This window comes from Molothrus ater, chromosome 1 (assembly GCF_012460135.2).
Source record: "Molothrus ater isolate BHLD 08-10-18 breed brown headed cowbird chromosome 1, BPBGC_Mater_1.1, whole genome shotgun sequence".
NCBI lineage: Eukaryota > Metazoa > Chordata > Aves > Passeriformes > Icteridae > Molothrus > Molothrus ater.
Genome location: NC_050478.2, coordinates 23,758,093 through 23,779,284, shown reverse-complemented (window position 1 = coordinate 23,779,284; position 21,192 = coordinate 23,758,093). Strand labels below are relative to the sequence as shown.

At 35.7% G+C, this 21,192-nt stretch overlaps 1 protein-coding gene across 3 annotated transcripts in view; it reads right to left on the bottom strand.

Annotated features, from left to right (window-relative positions):
• Nucleotides 1-21,192, bottom strand: part of AKAP9 (A-kinase anchoring protein 9) — a 105,752-nt gene that overhangs the window by 28,916 nt on the left and 55,644 nt on the right. For 2 of the 3 annotated variants that reach the window (XM_036406398.2, XM_036406400.2), the window contains 9 exons: nucleotides 19,999-20,370; nucleotides 19,323-19,553; nucleotides 17,653-17,793; nucleotides 17,019-17,122; nucleotides 16,105-16,310; nucleotides 9,261-9,469; nucleotides 5,017-5,179; nucleotides 2,037-2,249; nucleotides 784-822 (listed from right to left, as the gene is read on the bottom strand). In XM_036406398.2, the coding sequence (XP_036262291.1) occupies nucleotides 784-822; nucleotides 2,037-2,249; nucleotides 5,017-5,179; nucleotides 9,261-9,469; nucleotides 16,105-16,310; nucleotides 17,019-17,122; nucleotides 17,653-17,793; nucleotides 19,323-19,553; nucleotides 19,999-20,370 (1,678 nt within the window). The remainder of the gene's footprint in view (nucleotides 1-783; nucleotides 823-2,036; nucleotides 2,250-5,016; nucleotides 5,180-9,260; nucleotides 9,470-16,104; nucleotides 16,311-17,018; nucleotides 17,123-17,652; nucleotides 17,794-19,322; nucleotides 19,554-19,998; nucleotides 20,371-21,192) is intronic. The other variant, XM_036406399.2, reaches the window with a different exon arrangement.

The following is a 21,192-nucleotide window of genomic DNA, read 5'->3' as shown; positions in this document are numbered from 1 at the left end:
AATCCACTCCCAGATTTCATTATTTAATGTGATACATATAAATAATTTGAGGGAAATACTGAAAGACTTAGCGAGGTTGCTGGGCAGACAGAGAGGAAAATTACTGACCTGCAACTGGAGCTTGCAAAATCAGTGACTGCATGAATGCCCAATTTTGAGTCATCATGAAAAAGCCAGCAAGCACATATACAGGAAAGCCCCAAACCACTCTAAGATTCTTAAGCCACAGCCCACTGAAGTGCCTATTAAATAACCACATGAACCCCTTGAGGTAAAACCCAAACAAAGTGCACTTACTTTTGGAGAATCTTAAAAACAGGATTGATATTTAGACAGAAACAATAAATTTTACTTTCACTACAGAAGAAAGATCCTTCAGGCACCATCATCTTACATCGTATTTAACCAATTCTCACTTCTAGGTAACCATTATATATCAATATAATAAGATGTTTAATTATCACAGTGAATGACTCAGCTGTATTTGGAAATAAAAAAAATAAAAGACTACAAAAATATCTCTCAAATACCATCTAAGTAACTGTAATTCATAGGTGAATAAGATGATGGTTATTGATGAATTTGCTTATTATGTTTAGAAATTATAAGAAATGTTGTTAGCAAAATGTAGAACTGAGTATGAAATACAACATCAAAGCTGCAGGCCAGTAAGAATGACAAGTAACGTCAGTAAGCCAAAAGCCCAATAATCCTGATTAACAGTGTCAGTACGTGTCAGTCTTCCACCCAGTTACAGATTGGCCATGCAACATACAAACACACCTGCTTGGGAAGCTGCATCGATTGCAGCATCTACTAGGCCTAGGAGAATAGAGAGAGAGAAAACAAAAAAAAGAAGCAAAGTAATTCACATGCCAGCTATAGTTTTCTTGTGGTGCAACAATGTAAGAGAAAATGAAGCCAAAGATAGATGTGGCATTTAATGACAAAGTTGTTGAGATAACTTAAGGAATGTGACAAGTTATTCTGGTATGCATGATATAAGTACCTACACATATTTATAGAATTGTTTGTCCTTACAGCTCTTAAACATGAAAATAACTTTAATATATTTAGAAGCCTAAACTATACAAAAAATAACTAAAGTGGCATCATAGACAAGGATCTTCCTTATTACAGAGTAGGAAGCAGCAGGTTGTTCTTAAAATTTCATTGTTACAGAAAATTGCAGGAAATTGCAAATACACAAGATGTGCGATCTACAAAAATGGCAACATTATAAATTGGAATAAACTTCTAGAAATTAGATAAAATTCTTACTTCATCCTGCTATTTACAATATAAGCACTGCAATCCTTGAAAAATCAGTACTTCTTAAAACACTAGAGTTCTAATTTTCTTCCCCTCTCAAACATGAAATATTAATTTCAGTTATTAGTTAAAGGAAGAATTAAAAGACACTTTTACTTCATGAGGGTAAATGCTTTTTTGAGTAAGCAGTTAGTTAGATTATACTGACATGGTATATATTTGAAATTTTCACCATCAGGGCTGAAAGCTTTCATTACTGGTAGATAAAAGGCTTTCCTTATCATGGAACTGTTGTGCTATTCTTCCCTGAAAGAGGAATTTGTTAGAAAAATGTATCTTCCATGACTAAATAAATACAGCTGTCACATGTAGTGCAATCATGTTCAAGTAGGTATGCTTCCTAGTCTGCCTTTAAGTCTGTTTGGAAAGTATTTAGACAGTATTTTTATCCACTGTTGATATTCCATCTCCAGTGGTAATCTAAATGAAAGCAGATTTTTGGAGATAAAGCTTTTTCTGGCTTAAAGAACAAGTGTAATTTCTCAACACTCCTAAAAACTCAGACATTTTGGGTTTAAAAATCAAGACAAGTTATCATGCTAACATTAGGCAACAGGTGTGAAAATATCACAGTTGGCCCTATCACATTTTCACATTTTTACTAATGATCTCAAAGGCAATGGGGAGAAGCCTTTGCCAAGACCACTTGTTGTTTTTTAGGAAGTATAAGCAAATGTCATAGAAAGATTGTGATGAATACATACGCTGCTCTACTGGCCCCGCCTCTGCTCTCATGGCATCCTTCTGTCTGGAGAGTAATTCCTTTTCTTCCTGGACCTGCTGCTGTTCAGCCTCTAACTCCTGCAATTTGTTACCTGTACACAGCAGCTCTTGCTCTAGATGGTCAATTACATCTATCTTTTCCTGGAGTTGTTTTTCCAGAAATGCTTTCTCATCTGCATAACCATCAATGAGGCCTGTAAACATCAGTTTGGAGGCAGATGTAATAGACAATCAAAACCAATTTTTTCTTGTTGAAGTCACTATTGTATTCTGACATGCATGCACATGTCTGTTAGATACTCAAACACCTGACAATTTCTACTCCTATCCTTGCTATCCTTTCATCATGAACAAATTACAGGAAAGATACCAGAACACCAAACAGAGCTCTTAATTTTTACTCAGCACAAAACCTCTGGAGCAAAGGAACTCCAAAGCCAGGGAAAAATATGTATGTAATAAACACAGGAGAAATAAGAAATTGAAATAAATTCAGTATAAATCACTATAAATCCAGTCTTGAATCAGTATTAAAATGGATTTTACCCTGTCTTGAGAACGTAGAAAAACTAAAAGTATTTACATTTGTTAACCATGTAGACCCATCTTTTCTTTCCATATTTGAATTCACAGAAAACACACAGGACTGGATGTATAGGACTGGATATTGAAACAGAAAATACTGAATGAGTAACATCACTTACAACATTTCAAAACTTTGAGAAAATACAAACTCCAGTGGTTATTCCCACCATATCAGATGCTGTTCACAATGAATACCTAACAGATTTAAGTTGAGAGGCTATTTCCCGGTTAAATGGAAGCCACACTCCCACAAAAAATTATGAAGTCTGCTAAAATCACATGCTGTGGTATTTACTTCTGCCAGGGTTTTTTTTTCTTTTTTTGAGATGTAATGAAAATTGTCAGAGTTCAGTGAACAAATTTGCATTAGCTTTTTCATCACATCAGATAAGTCATATCTGACACCACTAAAACACAAGAGGTTAGAAAATGTCTCAGCTGCAGCAGTTTTTGTGATAAGAAAGAAATAATCACAAATGACACATTTAATCTCAAGAGAAGACAGAGTACCATCAGATGTATAATGAACTAAGACATTGCTCTCCATACCTACCTAAGGAACTCAATAAAAGAATGTGGTTTGTCAGAGTATGCTCACAACTCAGTTCAATGGGCACAAATCAAATAAAAAGAGTTCTATGACATCTTTGTTTTGTTATATCAACAAAAAAAGTTGCCAGTCATTTAGAAGTGCATTAATTTCAAATGCACCTAACTTACAACTGTGCAATATATTTATCAAAGGCTAACACTAACATCTAATGCTCTCTTATATTCTAGAACTGTTCATGAACCAAATCAACAAAGCCATTCTGTCCTAAGATATTAGGCATTTTTACTTTATTTTACTGAAGATTTGTGAATAAAATTTCTATCAAGACAAAATATTATCCTCCAAAGAAAGCAGCAGCATATAGCTGCCTACATTCTGAAATTCTTCAATATTAAACATTTTGTAACTCCATCTGTGTCAGAATATAAATTCTTGGATTATTTATATCTTGTGGAAGAGTTCTTCATATTTTTGCATGTTAAGACGCGTTCTAAACAATTTTTTCTTACTCTTAATTTAATCTTGGAAAAAAAAATAGTAATGCCTATTTCATATTTTAATCCATTCCCTCAGAAATCAATTTTCATCCTTTCTGGTTTTGCTAAAGCTACTGAATTGTTGCAGCCAGTACTGCTGTTGCTGATACACAACATTTATGGTGTATGAACTGACAGGCCATCAACTATCCCTCACACCACATTTTAGACACATGGCTTAGAAACCTGCACTGCTTTTCCGCTTATGTGTGTCCCAGCTATTAATAGCATTTGAAATCATGATGGATTATCTGTCTGTGTAAAAAGAAGAGGAAGCCTGGCAGGGTTAGCATTCTCCAGGAGTAACATTTGACTACCAAACTTCACTCTATGCTCCCACTTTGAAACAGAGAAGTCTGCTGAGCTTTAAAATTATCAAAAATATCTTTCTGCTTACTACTATGGAGATCCTATCTATAGAACAAGTGTTTTTTGCATATTTTCCAGATGCTAATCAGATATAATGACAGCAATGTTGAGTGGCTACAAAACATTGAGCTATCAAAACAAGAGATTAGGTGTCCATCAGATTTCAACATATTTTCCTGATGCCAGAAGAGATTATTAGATTTCCGCTGCTGTAAGACGCTATAATTTTTAATTGCTTCCTTAATGCAGTTGCAAATATACTTTTTAAAAGATCACTTCAAACAGTGCAAATTGAAACATATTACCATCATATAATCACGTCCAGAATAAAGATTCTGTGCCAATGTCAAAAGGCAGCAGACACAAACTGAAATACGGGAAAGTGCACTTCAACATATGAAAATAAGTTTGGAATTTTTTCCTTTCCCCTCACTGATGTTAGCTGGACACTGGAACAGCCACTCAGGGAGGCTGTGGATATTCAAAATCTAACTGAACAAGGTCCTAGGCAAGCTGCTCTACCTCATCTTGCTTTGAGCAAGGGGTGGGAAGAGTTGATCTCCAGAGGTGCCTTCCAGCCACAACTATTTATGATTTTAAGCTGTTAACATTTAAGCTTGTCAGCACAAACATGTTATGATGAAATAAATTAATTTTGAGGATCCAAACACATACACAACATATTATTTTAATATTGTCATGTATGTTTTCAGACAGTAAGTGAGTCAAAATCGGAAAACAGAATCACAGTGTTGGTTGATGTTGGTAGGGACCTCCAGAGGTCATCACGTCCATAACTATCCAGAAGGCTGAAAACATTCTAAAATTTACAAAGAAATTGATCAAATTTGCAATTTCTTTACCCAATTCATAAGTAAGTAGATGCAAGTCCAACAACTCATAAAAAGAGCTACTCACCTTCAGCTTTACTAAGCTCCAAAGCCAACTGCTCTCTGGCTTTGGTTTCCTCATTGAGACGTTCTTGTAGCTCTTCCTGATACCTGATAAATTCTGTGGCCTCTTGTTGCTTCTTGAAGGACTCTCGCATGAGTTCTGTCTGAGTAATTTTAGCATGTTCAAGCTATCACAGGAAAAAAATTGCAGAAATTAGATAAACACCTACTCTATGACTCCTATTTAATTCACAGTTTCTTTACAGTGTGATGGGAAGCCTCGCATAACTTCAGTAAACATTAGAGAAAATCTTTATTGAACACTCATTTGCAGAGTACAAAATGAAGACTGACTTATAAAAGTCTAAGCAAACAGGTTTTGTCAGTACAGTGAACTCCATGAGCCACCTGGCTAAATCCGTGTCTTTGTTCCGGTAATTCCTGATTTATGAGTTTACACTAGATTCACCTTTGTTTACACGCGTTTTGCACTAAATACGAGGAAGCTACCACTCACCATACACTTAGAATGGCCAAAAAACATTGTATAAAACTGGCAGAAACCTTATTATAAATTGACTGAAATGGTGCTTCTCCTTTTTTTTCTCTTTAACATGAAGATCGATGAGAACACCAGGAAAATGTGAATTTTCACAGTATTGCACATTTCAACCAACAAGGGAGTAAAGCAATGCTTCTTCCAACGGTGTCAACCTAGCAGAATTTTTAATGATCTTTTTTAATTCGTCTCCACTTGTCTGGTGGGTTAATATTTAACATGTACTGACACGGACACAGCACAGTTTCACTGTACCACTATCCTGAAGTACTGGAAAACCATGTCATGTGAAATTGCATATTTAAAGTTTAGACATATCCAAAATGATAATTTCAAAACTAACTAAAATTAGAATTACAAAAGAAAAATAATGCATAAAGATTACACATTGTTAGAAGTTTTGATTACACAAAATGTATTTTCCGTTCCTTTGGTTTTTTAGTGTTTTGGTTTTTTTCTTTACTTTTTAATATTCTGGTTATTGGCAGATATTTCAAAGATAGTAATATCTACAGTTTCTATAAATTATTCTGTCTCTTGATTTCTTAAAATATAAAAGCTTTCTCACTAAGTCCCGCTAAGATCATGAATATAAGGAGTTTGCTTTAAAAGCTCAGAAAAATGGGTTAAGGAACATTAAACAGAACCGTGCACACAAAATTATCCACTTACACTTTGAAAAGAAAATCTGAATAATCAATACATTCCCTTTTATAATGCACTGAATTTAAATACTCAATTTCTTTTCTAAAGCATTCATTTTCAGACGGGCATCATTAACATGTTCATGTTAATTATTTATTCTGACAAGAGTTTAAGAAAGATCTAAATACCGCAACAATCTGCACTCGTTTGAGATATTTTTAAAAATCACAGCACACCCTTCCTTTATCCTTGTATTTTCAAGTGCTTAATGAAAGACCCACCTTTGATAAAAGGATTTTTTAAGATTTACTGTAGATAGACAACTCTAAAAGTGGCTTCCTGAAACGCATGAAATTTTTCAGTTAAAACTCACCACAAAAACTATTCTCCAGCTTTTTTCAGTAATAACAACACAAAGTATTGTTAAAAATATCACAGGGCAAAACCAAAAAGAAGTACAAACACAAACATGATTTTTTAAGATCAACAATTTCTCCATGGGATCACTGAAAGCAAGCTGCCAGCTTGTGCTAGTTACTGTTACTAGTCAGTGCACTGAAGTTAACACGAACAGCTTTGACTGCAGCCTCTCCCCCACTTTGAATTACTCAGTGAGAAAAATGAAATGTAATAAATGTAACACCGAAGTGCTTTAAAATGAGATCTCAAATATCTGGAATTTAACATATTTCTGTGTCTAATAAATTTCATGTGTTAGAAATGACCAGAGAATTGTATAATTAAGTGCCCACTTCAGTGCCCAGTGAAAACTGCTTAGGAAAAGGGCCTCTCAGCAGTACAATTTTAACAATAGAGACAAGTTTATATAATTTTTCACTGCATTCTCTTCTATTTAAGCTTAATTTCTTTTAAAAACTTGTATACTTACTGAATAGGGAGGTGTAGGCAATGATATTTTAGAGACAACTTTCAAAATGTGCCCATTTTTTTTGTGGCTGAAGTGAAAAATTGAAGTATTTACAACTACAGAATTATTCTCATCCAAGTGTTCGGTGAAAGGAAAAGGAAATGGCAAAGGCACACGAGATTCAACCTCATATGTATCTTCTTCCTGGCCTTCAGTCCACAAACCATTAAACAGATTAGATGCCCAGTAGGTGCGGTAAGAATCCATTCCAAAAAATATTGCTTTTGCTTTCTTCTGGGTATCTTGCACTAGCTAGGCTGGCTTTAGGAATTTCTGACAGGAATTTGTAACAGAACACATAGGTTTAACAGTCTGAAGACACATCCCAGCACAGTCGGTGACAAACCTGCTCAGAATCGGTAGGAAGCCTCAGATCACTTTTCAAGCTGAGTAAGTCAGGGGTGGATTAATCCCAAACAAAGAGGTACAGGAAAACTTCATATGGTCACTCCTAAAAAAGTCCTTCTTAGAGAAGTTTCACATCAAAAAGCAACAGAAATCTTCCAATAGCAACTGGCAAGTAATTCCCAAGGCAAGGAAGCAGAATTCTCTTCTACCTGCACAGGAACGCTGCAGCAGACAAGCAAGCTAACAAAACTGAAACTAAAAATTTTCCAACTCCACTACAGCAAATGAAAGAAAAATACAGCTATGTCATTATTTGCAGGCATCCTTGCTGCTGGAGCTAATTCAACAGGAAGAACTTTCTCAAGCTCTGCTAGTTTAAAGGCTTCCTGCTAGGATCTCCCAACTGAAAGAGTTCAGGGGAGTGGCCCAGTTTATTTACCTATACATAACACCAGCAGGTGGAATTTGAATTAATACACCCACTATATGCCTTGCCTCAAGTTTCAAACTCCACTTCAGGTCTGAAAGTGTGTGTTCAGACAGGTCTCATACAGTTACTTTGAAGATTTTGCCAGGTTTTCTCTGACTCTTTAAAGTTAATTTGAAGAAATGGGCACATGTCTGTATGCAAAACACAACTGATTAGAGGAAAGGTTAAAATCTTTTCTGCCCGTAACCAGTTTTAGATTATAAAATATTGCAGAATGGAAAAAAAATAAAGGATTCCGTTTCTGAATATTTAAAAATAATTTTCAAGTCACCTTTATATCCATGGCATATACAAGAACTGTATATAATCCAATAAGCAGACATTGCAAAGCAGACAAACTTGAGAAGACCCTCTACAGAACAGCCAGAGAGGTGTCAATATTTATATTGTGAGAAAATGTGTAAACAGAAGGATTTTTTATTAACTTAAGAAAAATAAAAAAAAAGCCAAACAGATGTGATCATCAGGGATAAATCCATCCTTGTATAATAGGTATTAATGAAGAAAATGTGTCTGTATGTGTTTGAGCCATAACTCTTGCTGGCATTGGCAAAGTCTCAGCTACAAAGCTATGAAGGAAAATACTTTGACACCTTCAAATTGCAGTGTACACAATCTAAAAGTAAAGCACATGATAAAAGCAGTGTGATTTGAACTGACCAAGGTATATAGTTCCTATTTCAGTTAACAAGGAAGTACTCCAGACAGCAACTAGCATCCCACCATAGAAAGTACTCCGATAGCAAACTGTCTCTTTTCTGGATACTATTCCTGAATCACAGACTTCACATAAATGCTGGAGTGTAGACTCCTTTTCTGATAGCAAGGTGGATATGTGCTTAACTGGCCATATTTAAATCACAGTTGGAAGAGACAGCAGGAGAGTTCCACCTTTTTAGTCAACTGACTAAAATGTTTGTCAAGAGAACCAGACACAGTTCCCCTTAATCCTCCTCTTCACAAGCTCTATGTGCTCTGACATCTCCTGTCTCATCTCTCAGCTGTAGCAGAATGCAGATGATCCATATGAGCAATGAAAGATTGCCCTACATTGGTAAGAATGCTCCAAATTCAGGCTTCCTCTGCAGACCAAAGCAGATTTCTAGCAGGAAAGTAAACTCACCAGTAAAGACCTACTGGAGCAGCCTTTTTTTGGGTGGAGGTACCTGAAGCATTGTTACAGCTGTCAAAATGAACTTAGGGGTTTTAGGCTTATGAAAACACAATCACAAGAAAAATAAAGAAAAAAGCCCAACCGAGACACAGAATTTCAAGTGCATCTCTATTAAATCAACCCACCTGATCTGAAGTTTCATTGATAGCTTCCAGAAGCTTTTCAACAGCCGCCTGCAGTCGAGAACTAATATTCAGAATGAGCTCTTCATTTTCAGGATCTATTTCCATCCCACTTTCTGCAAAATGTTGGCTCAGTAGTCCTTCACCTGCTGCTCCTGACCACATGTTAATATCATCTCCCATCCTACTACCATGACATAAGGAGCAGGACTCTGAGGAAAAAAAAAAAAAAAGTTACCTTTTCACACAGACTCTTAGCAATTGCAAACATGAAAAGCTGTGCAACTCAGTTACAATAAGAAAGACAAGTCCAAAAATTATTAAAATATTCATCGTAGTCACAAAAACAGAAAGGGAAATACTGCATACTAAAATTCACACAAACAAGATAAACAATGTGTTAATTAAAAAGAAGCAGAAGTGCAAGAGAAAAGGAGATATTAACAGAAAATATTTTAGACATACTTTCAGTATGCTTGAGGGGCTCTGATGCTCATCTTTGAACCTTTGTTAAAATCAGTAACCCTTACTACTTAGAATAACTTGCAATAATATTGGCAAGCTTGTCTTTAAAATACAAATCAGATAAAAAACTCCAAACAAAACCAACACCAGACTGTCAGTCCCTGTTTCACCAACATCCAATTATGTTACTATGCATTAACACAAAACTGTTCAAGTCAGTGAATCAAACTCAAGTGAGTAAAAGGAAAGGCATGCATGCAATCAGACACCTTCTTAGGACAAACAGACTGGAATACAGAACAACAATATTCAGCATGGCTATTAGTGAACTGAAAATTTACTAAAATGGGTAGCTGAACAAATCAAGTACAGTGCAGCAGGACTGCAACTGTTCCTGCTGCTGGGCCACCTGGCACCTGCCTGATTCTCAATATTCCTGAGGTCTGATGCCATTTGAGGTCTGATGCCCTTCTTACTGAAAAGCCAGACACACAAGGTTTGCCTATGGTATTAGGCTGACAGCAAGCCCTCTAGAAAACAGCAAATTTTCATATTTAGAATTCAAGGCTGTATTTAGGCAATGCAAGTGAAAGCAAAGTCTTGAGATGTTTTAAAATCACACTTTTGGTATGAAAGAACAATACAGTAGGTATATCATGACAGTTGAAACTATTGTTGATAGCTTTTTAAAAATAAAGAAGTGTTATGCCCTTAGACTGACAGATCTGAAATGTCAGAAATAAATGATACTGTGGAGAGTTTTTTAAATGACAATTTATTTAAATGAAGTGTATTTCTGGAATATATTTAAAGTAAATATTTTGGTATAGTGCATTTTTAACAATTAGATGTTTTTGCTTAGGATTTTCTCAAAAATATCTTATTTTTCAGGAAAAGCATTATAACTAAATGAAATAAGAATACTCAGTGCCTGTTTAGCAATGAAGTTTCAATACTGGGTTATCTTTGAATTCAAGTTCCTGGTTACTCCACGAATTGTGACTGCTGAACTAGAACAGTTTGTTAAGCTACAGAAATTGAATTAAAATTACAACAGGTCAATCTCACAAATTGCCTTTAAAAATGTAGTTAGGTCTTGTTGTTTTTACCTCTTAACCAGGCAGGCAAATAATATTGGCAGGCATATAATAATATGAGCACTCTTGTTGATGTTGTTTGAACCTATCAAATGAGTCAGATTCTAGCTTGAGGTTTGTTTTAAACTTTTTTGTAACAAGCTGCAACATGATTAACCACCTGGTGTACTTAATATACATTCCTACCTTCAGGTATTCTGACAATAATATCTGCAGCCATATATATGACCCATACACAACAAACTAATCTGTAGTGATTTTAATTGAGGAAGGTTTCATTTGGTTTACTTTTCTCTTAAAATTGCTAAGATTTTTCAAATGCAGATGCATTTAGTATTTTTTTTCTTCTAGTTGTATTATTACTGTTTCATATCTCCTTTTAGATATGAGGGATATAATGTTACAAACTGTTTTCACACTCCAAAGGGAAAAAACAGAAGCACACTATATGCATGAACAGAACAAATAACCAGATGAACAGAAGCTACATTCACATGGCACCTTTCATCTACACAGGATTTCAAAGCACTTTTGAGTACTGCACTTAGGAATGGCAGTCAAACCCCTGCAGTGGAATCACCCTAGCAGTGGCTGGCAGTCATTTTCTGCCAGCACACTAAATATTTGCAGTGGGTTTATAGACCATAAAAGCTTTCCCACAACACCCTAATATTCCAACCCCCTGCAGTATAAGGAACGCCGCAAAATTAACAATTTCACTTTTTATATTTGATAGCATTTTGAGATCTTACCACCCAAATTTGGGCTGCATTTGGGTGTTTCAAAATATATCAATAGAGATGCAGACGCTTTAATATCCTCAGAGCAGAAAGGACCTTCATTTGAGATGGATATCGAGCAGCATAAATATTTCCAAATGCTGTGCCAAAGTATTGGTTAAAGACTGAGTTGAAGGAAAATATACTCCCTACTGAGCCACCAACACACTTACTGCAGCACCTGATGCTCTTTGGAGGCCACCCATCTTAAGAACTGACCAGGTAAGACCCTGCTTAGCTTCAGAGATCTCACAAAATAAAAGCCCACAGTACAGTAGCACAGCTATAAACAAGATAAAACAATGACATATTAGTTATTGCACAATCTAATTCTTTCCTGATGGAGTACAAATAATCTCGGCAATGTTCCTGTTTTCCTTCTCAGGTGTAACCCATAATTCATGTCCTGTCACCCTTCCATTTCAGAAAATGATTTGCTTGAGAGGTACATCTGAATTGTGCAATGATGACTGTGTGTAAAATACAAAAATAAAGGTTATACAAAATGACTGCAGAAATGTGCAATTGGTTGCAAAATCATCTGAACTGTCTGTCTGGAAACTTCTGAAGAAAAAGTTAAAAACACTGATGGCAGCTCAGAATGTAAATGTAAAGCCAGGTTCAGAATATGTCTTTTACATTAATAATGTCACTAATATTATTATTTCTTCTTGCCAGTGACCAGAACAGTACCAATGGGCCTCCACAAACTCGTAACAAGGCTTAAGACTCCTGTTTTGTTTATGACAATTATTTTGTAATTCGCTTCCATTTCTTCTTGATAAATACCAAAAAAATCATTATTAAAACACATTAAAAACTTCATTTTGTTGTATGAAATATCTCAAAACAAAACATCATAATTGGCCTGAAACATAACTATAAAAAATGAGGAAAGAAAGAGTGAGCTGTTACCAAAAGTATAATTTGGCACATGGAAACTTTAGTAGTCTCAAAGATATCAAAAAACCCCAATAAGTACCAAATGCACAAAAAACTTGTAATAATTCTGTTTATAAAATGGCATTGGCAACCTAATTGATAACAGTAGACAACCATATTATGACTTCTACAAAGTGGAACTTAAGACCACAAGTTCACATTAAATGTCTCCGTAAGTGCATAGTAAAATTCTCTCTATCTTCTTCCCCTCAAAATGGTCTTCGTACACAGCAGCTCCGTACAGCATCTTTCCACACAATTTTCAGTAGTGGAAATAAGAAACAGAAACATTGTCCAGTCTCATTAATCACCCCTGGCAGCTCAATGTCTAATCCCCATTTTGTTAATCCTTATATGGCTGTTCAGTCTCCCACCCTAACAGAATTAAATCAAATTCCTCTGTCCTGCAATTTTGTTTTTCAGTCAATACAAAATAACAAATATAATATAACTGACTTAAGTAAAACTATCAACTCTCTGTGTAAACTCTCTCCTAGTAATGAAAAAAAAATCAACCAAAGAAACAAAGGTTTATATTGTTTCCTTTGCCATGGAGCATGCAGTTCAGCACAGCAGATGTCATGGCCCACTAAATCTTAAGAAAAGTGCTCAATTATAGAGTGCTTGCTCAGAAGTTTCAGATACAGAAGCTGTTTATGGGCTGCCAACTGAAGCAATACATATTTTGCATCATGTAGAGCCAGTATCTCAGTTTACTCCTGGGATTCCACTTAGGAATTGAGCTTAGGGGTTACAAGCTGAAAACAATAAATCAGTCTTGTGGCAGCACACTGTTTAGCTATTTACTACCTTTTTCCCTGGTACACTGCTCAGAAACAAGGAGGTCAGAAGCTCAGAAAGAAAGAGGGTTCAATAGTCAAGGAATGCCGTAACCTTGCTGGCTTCTCCAGAGCAACCTGCATTACTGCAGTCCCTTTACCCAAGCAAACTCACCAGATTACTGAGCACAAATGCCACTCCAATGATATGTTTTATGACTGAAATTTGAACTTTACTCACTCTTCTAGAAATAAAATCCTGTGCTTGCAGATAACCTAGTCAATGTCCCTCCATAAATGCACTCTATAAATCAGGTGTGGTTATAAGCATATGATCTTAACGATTCAGCTTTTAAAAATGCTGGAACTCAGCAAAAACAGTAAGCTGAGTTTTGCTTGTCAAAACATATGGATTATGTTCAGAAGGTCAGACAGAATTCCCTTCAAGAAACACATTACTTTACTACTTTATTATTAGATTAGATTTTTATTGGTATAAATTTATTCCTACAGATTTCCTAACTAATTAAAAAGGGAGATCTATTTGGCTGGGTACTAGAAAAAACAATAACATGCATAGTTTAAAAATAACCCAACAGTGTCTACATATTTCTAAATAAAATATTTCTTCCATAAAATAATGGGGAAAAAAATTTAAAATTTGTCCTCTCAAGCCATTTAACTGTTAGTATAGAATATGAGTAACGAGAATCCCTCGTTATGGCTGAAAACACTAACAGAATTGGTCATCTAATTCCATTTGAAGAAAGACTAAATACTTTAGCTGATGAAACAGTACAACTATTATTATGGCTGCATGACCCCAGTGGCAGAAAGGACACTCCAGTATCATTGTCAGAGCAAAAAAGGAGAACTTGGAATACAGCCCCAGAGATACATTACAAACATACATTCAGCCATTATAGCTACTGTAAGCTTAGCTCTTCTTTAATTTTCACTTTTTACTTTGGTTACTCCTTCCTTCATTGTTATTTCTGAATGTAAGGAAACATGCAAAAAGAATAAAGGAATAAACAAACTGGTAGGCAGGGCAGCTCGAATGCTTCTCTGTACCAAGGAGGAGCATTGCAAGAACAGACACCTGCTTTCTTATAGGAGAGTGAAACCTTACATAACTCTTCAAAATACACTAATAGCAAACACATTCTGCCACTAACAGAATGGAATTGAGCTTTTTTTTCTACCTGAAGAGACTCCTCTTTCATCAGAAGACTTCACAAGAAATTAGCAAATCATTCCAATCACAGGGCATGTTGTGTGTTTAGACAGTAGCATTATGAAAGCCAAATAAGTAAAAATGACAAAAAAAGATATTTTTAAACTGTGTTTTGCTACATATATGTAATGCATTAAAAATTGTTAATGACAATAATTAGTGACACGTACAAGTATACACACTGATAAGCAGGAGCAGGCAAAAAGTGAATGTACCAAAAAATAAGATCAGAAGCTTAGTTATCCAATCTGCTATTTAGGGAAAAGGCAAAGCCTCAAAAGCCTGAAGTTTGAAAGGATAATTTTTCCCACAACTAAATACAGAAATATGTATAGAAAATAAAAGTTACTTTCTTTAAAAATGAAACAGAAGTACAAGAAAAAAATGCTGTTAACTTGAAAACTTCAGAAATTGTTAGACTACAACTTTATACATGTCATTGCAGATAACCTTTTGAGTGATCAACTGAAGATGTGTCTGTGCTACAAATTCATGCAACCTTTCTTAACTTGCCCCAAGGCTTAATGTGACCTATATTTAAAGCCAGATGGAATCAATAACATGCAATAATCTACATTTAGAAAGAGGTAAAGTTCACTTGCATTTACCAGTTGTATTATTATCCTATAATAGACACTTTCTTAATACTGAAATGTAGCATTTGATTTCCAGTTCTTTTTCTCATTCCTAGTAGTTAAAATTCCAGCCAAATCCAGATGTATAATGCGCCTGAGGTTGAACTGATCTGCTGCTCATTAGCTCCCCACAAGATCCAGGATGCATGTGCACAACCTTAATGTACTGAAATGGCAGTACAATCAAGCACCTACTGCTGCCCAAAAGAGAAATGGACAGACACTATCCTAGTGCAGTCACAAGAAAATAAACAGAGCCCAGTAGAGTTCTTTGACACTGGTATGCAACTAACTCTAACGTCAAAATGCTCCTTCAGTCTTGTGCCAGCTAGCACTCCTGGAAACAGCTGATGGGCAAGTTTTGGAAGCTGAGAATTTCTTGGAATTGTGTCCAGAACTGGATTTGCATGCAAACAATTCTTTAGGAAGCTAATGAAGTCCATAAGCACACATATACAGGCTGTCCCCTGCCAGCTTGGCCTCAGTGACCAGCAGCATACCTCTGATCTTTTAGTGCAGAGGTGGAGATACAGGCCTTGACACAAATTCCCATTCCCCACACATACAGAGGATGGTGTAAGTGGTGCAATATGCTATGGAGCTATGTTTCACTCTTTTTGCCTCCATCAACAGAAACATATTCTTCTTGACTTCTCAATCACTTTCCCATTCTGTTGCAGGCTTTGCAACAGGATCCTAGATGTGAGTTGTAACTGGTGTGGGGCATGACCCAAACAACTCCTGAAATGTTGTCTCTTAAACAGAGATGTCATATGTATTCAAATGAAAAACAGGTTGTGGGGTTTTATTTCTTAAAAAAGTTCAATTTAAAATATCAAAACTAAGAGTACCTAAATATATCATTAAAGGATGCAAATGATACTTATGAAATATAAAACCATACAGTCAGTACCTTTTTCATACCCCACACGGATGCAGGGTTTTATTGACTCCTCTGTCTCAGTGTCCCAAGCAGCTTGTTTGGAAGCCTGGACTTTCCCAGACCGATCCAGTAACCCAAGAACATGCTGACCAATTGTCTCCTCCATTGCTACAGTTGTCTTTACAACTTCTAAAAGAATCTTCATGAGTTTTTCATTAGCCTTCTGAAAAACATGCCTGCAGGACAGAAACTAATCAATCCTCTGATCTTTCCCTTGTTTCCAAGTGGGTTTTACCTTTTATACACTTTTGCAACCAAAGAAGTTTGCAACTGAAATAACAAAATTAAGATTTCTTTTTTAAGGCTAAACCCTACATCATATAAATACTAAATACACATTTCTGTTAAACGTCAGTTATTTTTACAAAATATGTAAAAAGTCAAAGTATTTATCACTATTTCTACTTTTATCTTGGCATTTTATCTAGTTATTCTTTTAAAGCAGAGGTCTGCTTTCACCTGGTATTCATTAAAAAATTAATCCTTTCTCAAATGACAGTTAAGAAAATTGCTCCTCTACACAGATCAAAAACTTTACAGAACAGTCAACTGGTATAATAAAATAAAACAACTGTACTAAAATAAACTTAATTCCCATATGTACATACAATATGTATATAAATATATGTATATAAATAATGCTTATGATTCAACGTGTGTAATGCAAAATATATAGTAAAATAGGCTGCAATTTGTCTCATCCTCTATAACACTACATTGTTAGGCTTTAGAAAAATATGATACTATTTAACCTAAAGTACATAAACTTACAAATATGGTTTTCTAGAACAAAACATTATCATCAGTCAGAATAAGAATAATCTAACAGCAAGAACAAGATTATCAAAATTTAAGAAAAATATTTTCTTAACAGTCCTAAGCACCTTTCTTTAGAAAGAAGAGCTGAAGGTTTTTCATCAGGCTTTCTTCCCCCATCTTCATGCTCAAAGATCTGCTCTCTCGCATCGTTTGGGTTTTCATTTTCATTCTGATTAAGTTTTGGCAGAGGGAGAGAAAACAAAAAGGACAGGAATCCTGTCATGTCAGAATCAACATACTCTTCTTATATATGGCAGGATATGAAATTGTCATTTCCTTTTTAATACTTCTGCACCAAATTACAAATAAAGTAATACTCTTACTATGTGGAAAAAAACATTAACAAAAACAAACCCGGAAATCCAAGGCAGGACCAATTAGAAGGAACTTTGTTACACTGATTAAGCAGCTGTTGTACTTTCTGTTTGTGTTGCTATAGCAATATGAAAAAGTGAGTTTACTTAAGGAAATAGCTGTAGTAATAATCCCCACCTTCGAGCTATTCAACCAGCTTCTGCTTACCTGAAGTCAAAAAGCTATGTTTACCACTAGCACCTCTTGAATCTTACAGCTGCTTTGTTCCAGCAACACCCAACATCTTTTAGGAAAATATATTACACAGAATGAGTAACAGCGAACAGGAATCTTTTACTGCTTTTACATGCCACAGTTGCCCAGAAAGTCAAAGTCCATATTTACCTCTGTCTGTGTGCTGTTGTTCTGTAACTCACAAAACAGCCTCTCTTTTCCGGGTCCGGAATGTTGTTTTAATGATTCCAGTTCTTCTAAAAGCATTCTCTCTCTCTCTGCAACCAGGCTCTCATTCTCCATTGAGACACGCTAAGAAAGAAGTGTTGTAGAGGCTCACACAGTTTTTTAAGCTTCTGAGTCAAGTGAGTCCTGTCACTTCTAATTCTTTACAGACGCTGAACAATGAAATTTCAGTCCATCTTGTTAAATCATTACAAAAACACTGAAAGCTCTCTAGAATGGAATACAACTAAAAATATTTAAACTCTCCTTAAGATCTTCATACCATTTTTATGCTCTTTAGGAAATAAAATGGTCACAATGCAAACTGGAGGGAATTTCTGAATTTTACATGCTATAACATGTTTTGCACAAAAAGATAATAACTTATTTTTATAAAAATCCTACACACATTCTCTTTTAGAAGAGCTAGAAGCGTTCATGGCTTAAACACCGTGCATACATTAGTATCTAGTTCTTATGAATCTACATACTAAAAACCCAGCAGCCTAAGTTTTACTTAGTGATTTTTATTAGTTACAGGAAATTTGCAACCCTGACAAAGATGCAGCTACAAACTGAAAAAAAAAATAAAAGGAGAAAGTATGCATGTATCAAAAGGAAAGATTATCAGGATAAATTATTCTAGGACACCTTCAAAGCAGCTAGGAGAGACAGCTGATGCTGCTGGAAAGGATTCCTAAGGTACAAGTGACTGGCTTTCTAGATTCCAGAACTCCTTGAGCACAAACTTAAACAGAGCACAACTAGGTTTGGAAAAGGTCTGAAGCTCCACTCCACAGTGACAGCAAAGAATTCTAGAATTCACAGATTATTGGTAATGCTACACTGTTGAAATTAAATCAGAGTAAGATATATTGTTTTGGATTCTTTTTACTTTCTCTTTCAGTGGAAGGAATCCTAGAAAGACATGTCTATAAATGACATTATTTTTGAATAATTATTAACTAAGATAAACTAATGAGATTCATTAACACACCTATTGTAGGCTTTGAATAGATACGGAGTGACAGCAAGTTAAGTTTGAAAAGGCAAAGAAACATTGATGTTTCCCACCAAACCCTACAGATATTGTTTCATTCTAAAAGTTGGCAAGGATCTATCTCCCAGACCTGGGGAAAAAAATCCCAAAATGCCAAAACAGATTGTTGCAGGAAGCCACTGATACTGTTAAAATAAGAATGATGAAAAATGAAGACTTTTATAGTATTTCTAGTCATGGCTGGTGGCTTCATTGATGTAAATGGCTGCTAGCCTGCATCCTACACAGGGCCATGCATCTGGAAGGTGGCACGAATGGAAGTGCATCCACAATCACTCTCTTCTGGCTGCTGTGCAGCACTGCAGATTTGCTCCATGTTTACAGATTTTTAAATCAATCTATCACAGCCTGAGCTTTGATTAAAGAAATATGTCTTCTATAAATATATGCATATATGCATTTGTATGTACACACACACACACAAAGGTGTGTATGTATGCATGCACATGATAAATACATGCATGCCTCTCTCTCCCTCTAAATAGATATAAATGCAGCAATATGAATCTCTCTGGTCGTGTTTCTTTGTTAACTCACTGGTTGAATTCTGTATTACCTCAGCCAATTGCACCTTAAGACTCTCCAGCTCAGCGAGGAGTTGATCTTGATTCTCCCTCTGGCGCTCCATTTGCTGCATGTGGCCCTGCCTCAGTAACTCGGTTGCCTGCTGGTGCTCCTGGTACTGCCGCACGAGCTCCTGCCGCATGTCCTCCAAGCGCTCCTCGTACAGCAGCAGCTGGCTGGATGTGGCTGTGTCTCTGTCCATGACCACCACCTCCCCGGAGTGCTGAAACAGTGCAACTACTTTAGCACCTTATTCTCAACAACTGCTCCTAGGATATATTTAAATACATTTCAGAAAATGCTTTCATACATGAAAGTAGCTGGAATGAAAGCATTATTGTGTTGCCTGCTTCTCGAACAGTCCAGGCTTAGAATTATTCTCCATTTAAAAAGATCATTTTTTTTCCAATAACTTTCAACAGTATTAACTTTCGTGCTTTTTACGACTCCTTTTTACTTGTATTTATTTTGGCTTGGCCCCACCCCATGTTTGTGAAATGCTAACTATAAGCTTTACTATATGCGTTATCCCTTCCTCAGGCATAGCACACAGGAAAGAAGGGTAGATAATTCTGGTCTGAAGTTGTCAACTCTTTGAAAGGGAAAAGGAAATATTTAAATGGAATTTTCATCTTAATTTTTTCTTTGCTGGTTTTTTTAACACTTACTGGTGTTTCTTCCGCTGTAAGACCTTTGTTATGGGAAAAAAGTTCTTCAGAAATCACTGACTCATGTGTTGTCTGTCCTAATATGCAATCAGGGCTGCTATTAGAATGAAGTTGTTCTCCAAGTGAGTTGATCTCTCCAGACTCCTCACTGAGTTCCTTACAAAGTGATTTCAATCCTTCTTCATTCTTACTGCCTTTTCCAGTTGCTTTCCTAAGAAGGCTGTCAATCTCTTCCTCACTGGGCTGCTTCTTAATTCCAAAATGCATTCTCTCTGGATGTACAATCTGCCTTGGTGCTTCTTCTTCCTTCTGCCTAGCAATTCCTGACAATTCAGTCTGTTTGGCAAATGCTACACTCATTGACACAATAACCTGAAAAAATAAGAAAAGTCTGCATTAGTTTATGCTTCACAGCATCTCCTGTTACTGAAGAAATCTCACACATGACCATCAACAATAAAAATGTAAGTACCAGAAGTTCCCAGAGGGAAGCAAAAAAAGATAAAAGGACAAAGATATCTTGTTAATCTTGAAAATGGTCACATCCTAAAATGCAGATATGCTGTACTTAAGGTAGGTTTAATGAACTACAATGCTGTTTTCCATTACAATAGATTATTTAGCATGGAAATATCAAGTTGTGGTTTTTTTTAAGATCCTATTAGATTATTTCAAAAAGTTCTGGCAAACAAGCTTAAGAGCAGCCATGCTAAGCTTTCTCTATCTAGCCAAGCATCCTATGCAAAAGTTTGACTGACATGGAATTTTGGGCTGTATAAAGAAAGCAGTGCCATGTGCTTGATACTTAGAACAGTTTTTTTACTTAACCAGAAAGAAATTACTGGCACTAACTAGCTGCAGTTGCAGTTACAACAGGCTGGTAACTTCTCTGTTGCTAAGTACCTCTAATACAAATAAATCTCTTTTCAACTCGTTTGAGTAATTCTATTCTAGATTTAGAATACAATGATTTAGAGCATAAGCTACAAAAAGTGTGAAAAAATAGTATAATGAATACAGAATTGTTACACTTGAAAACACCAAACTTTCCCTTTCCAGAAAAAGTGAGTTTGTCTTTTGAACTTAAACTGATCTTAACCAACGCAACATTTGTTTCCTCATAAAGAAGGGTTTTCTTGGTAGCAGATAAGAGAATTTTTTTTTTACTCTGCAAAAAAGTGGAAACTTTTTTGA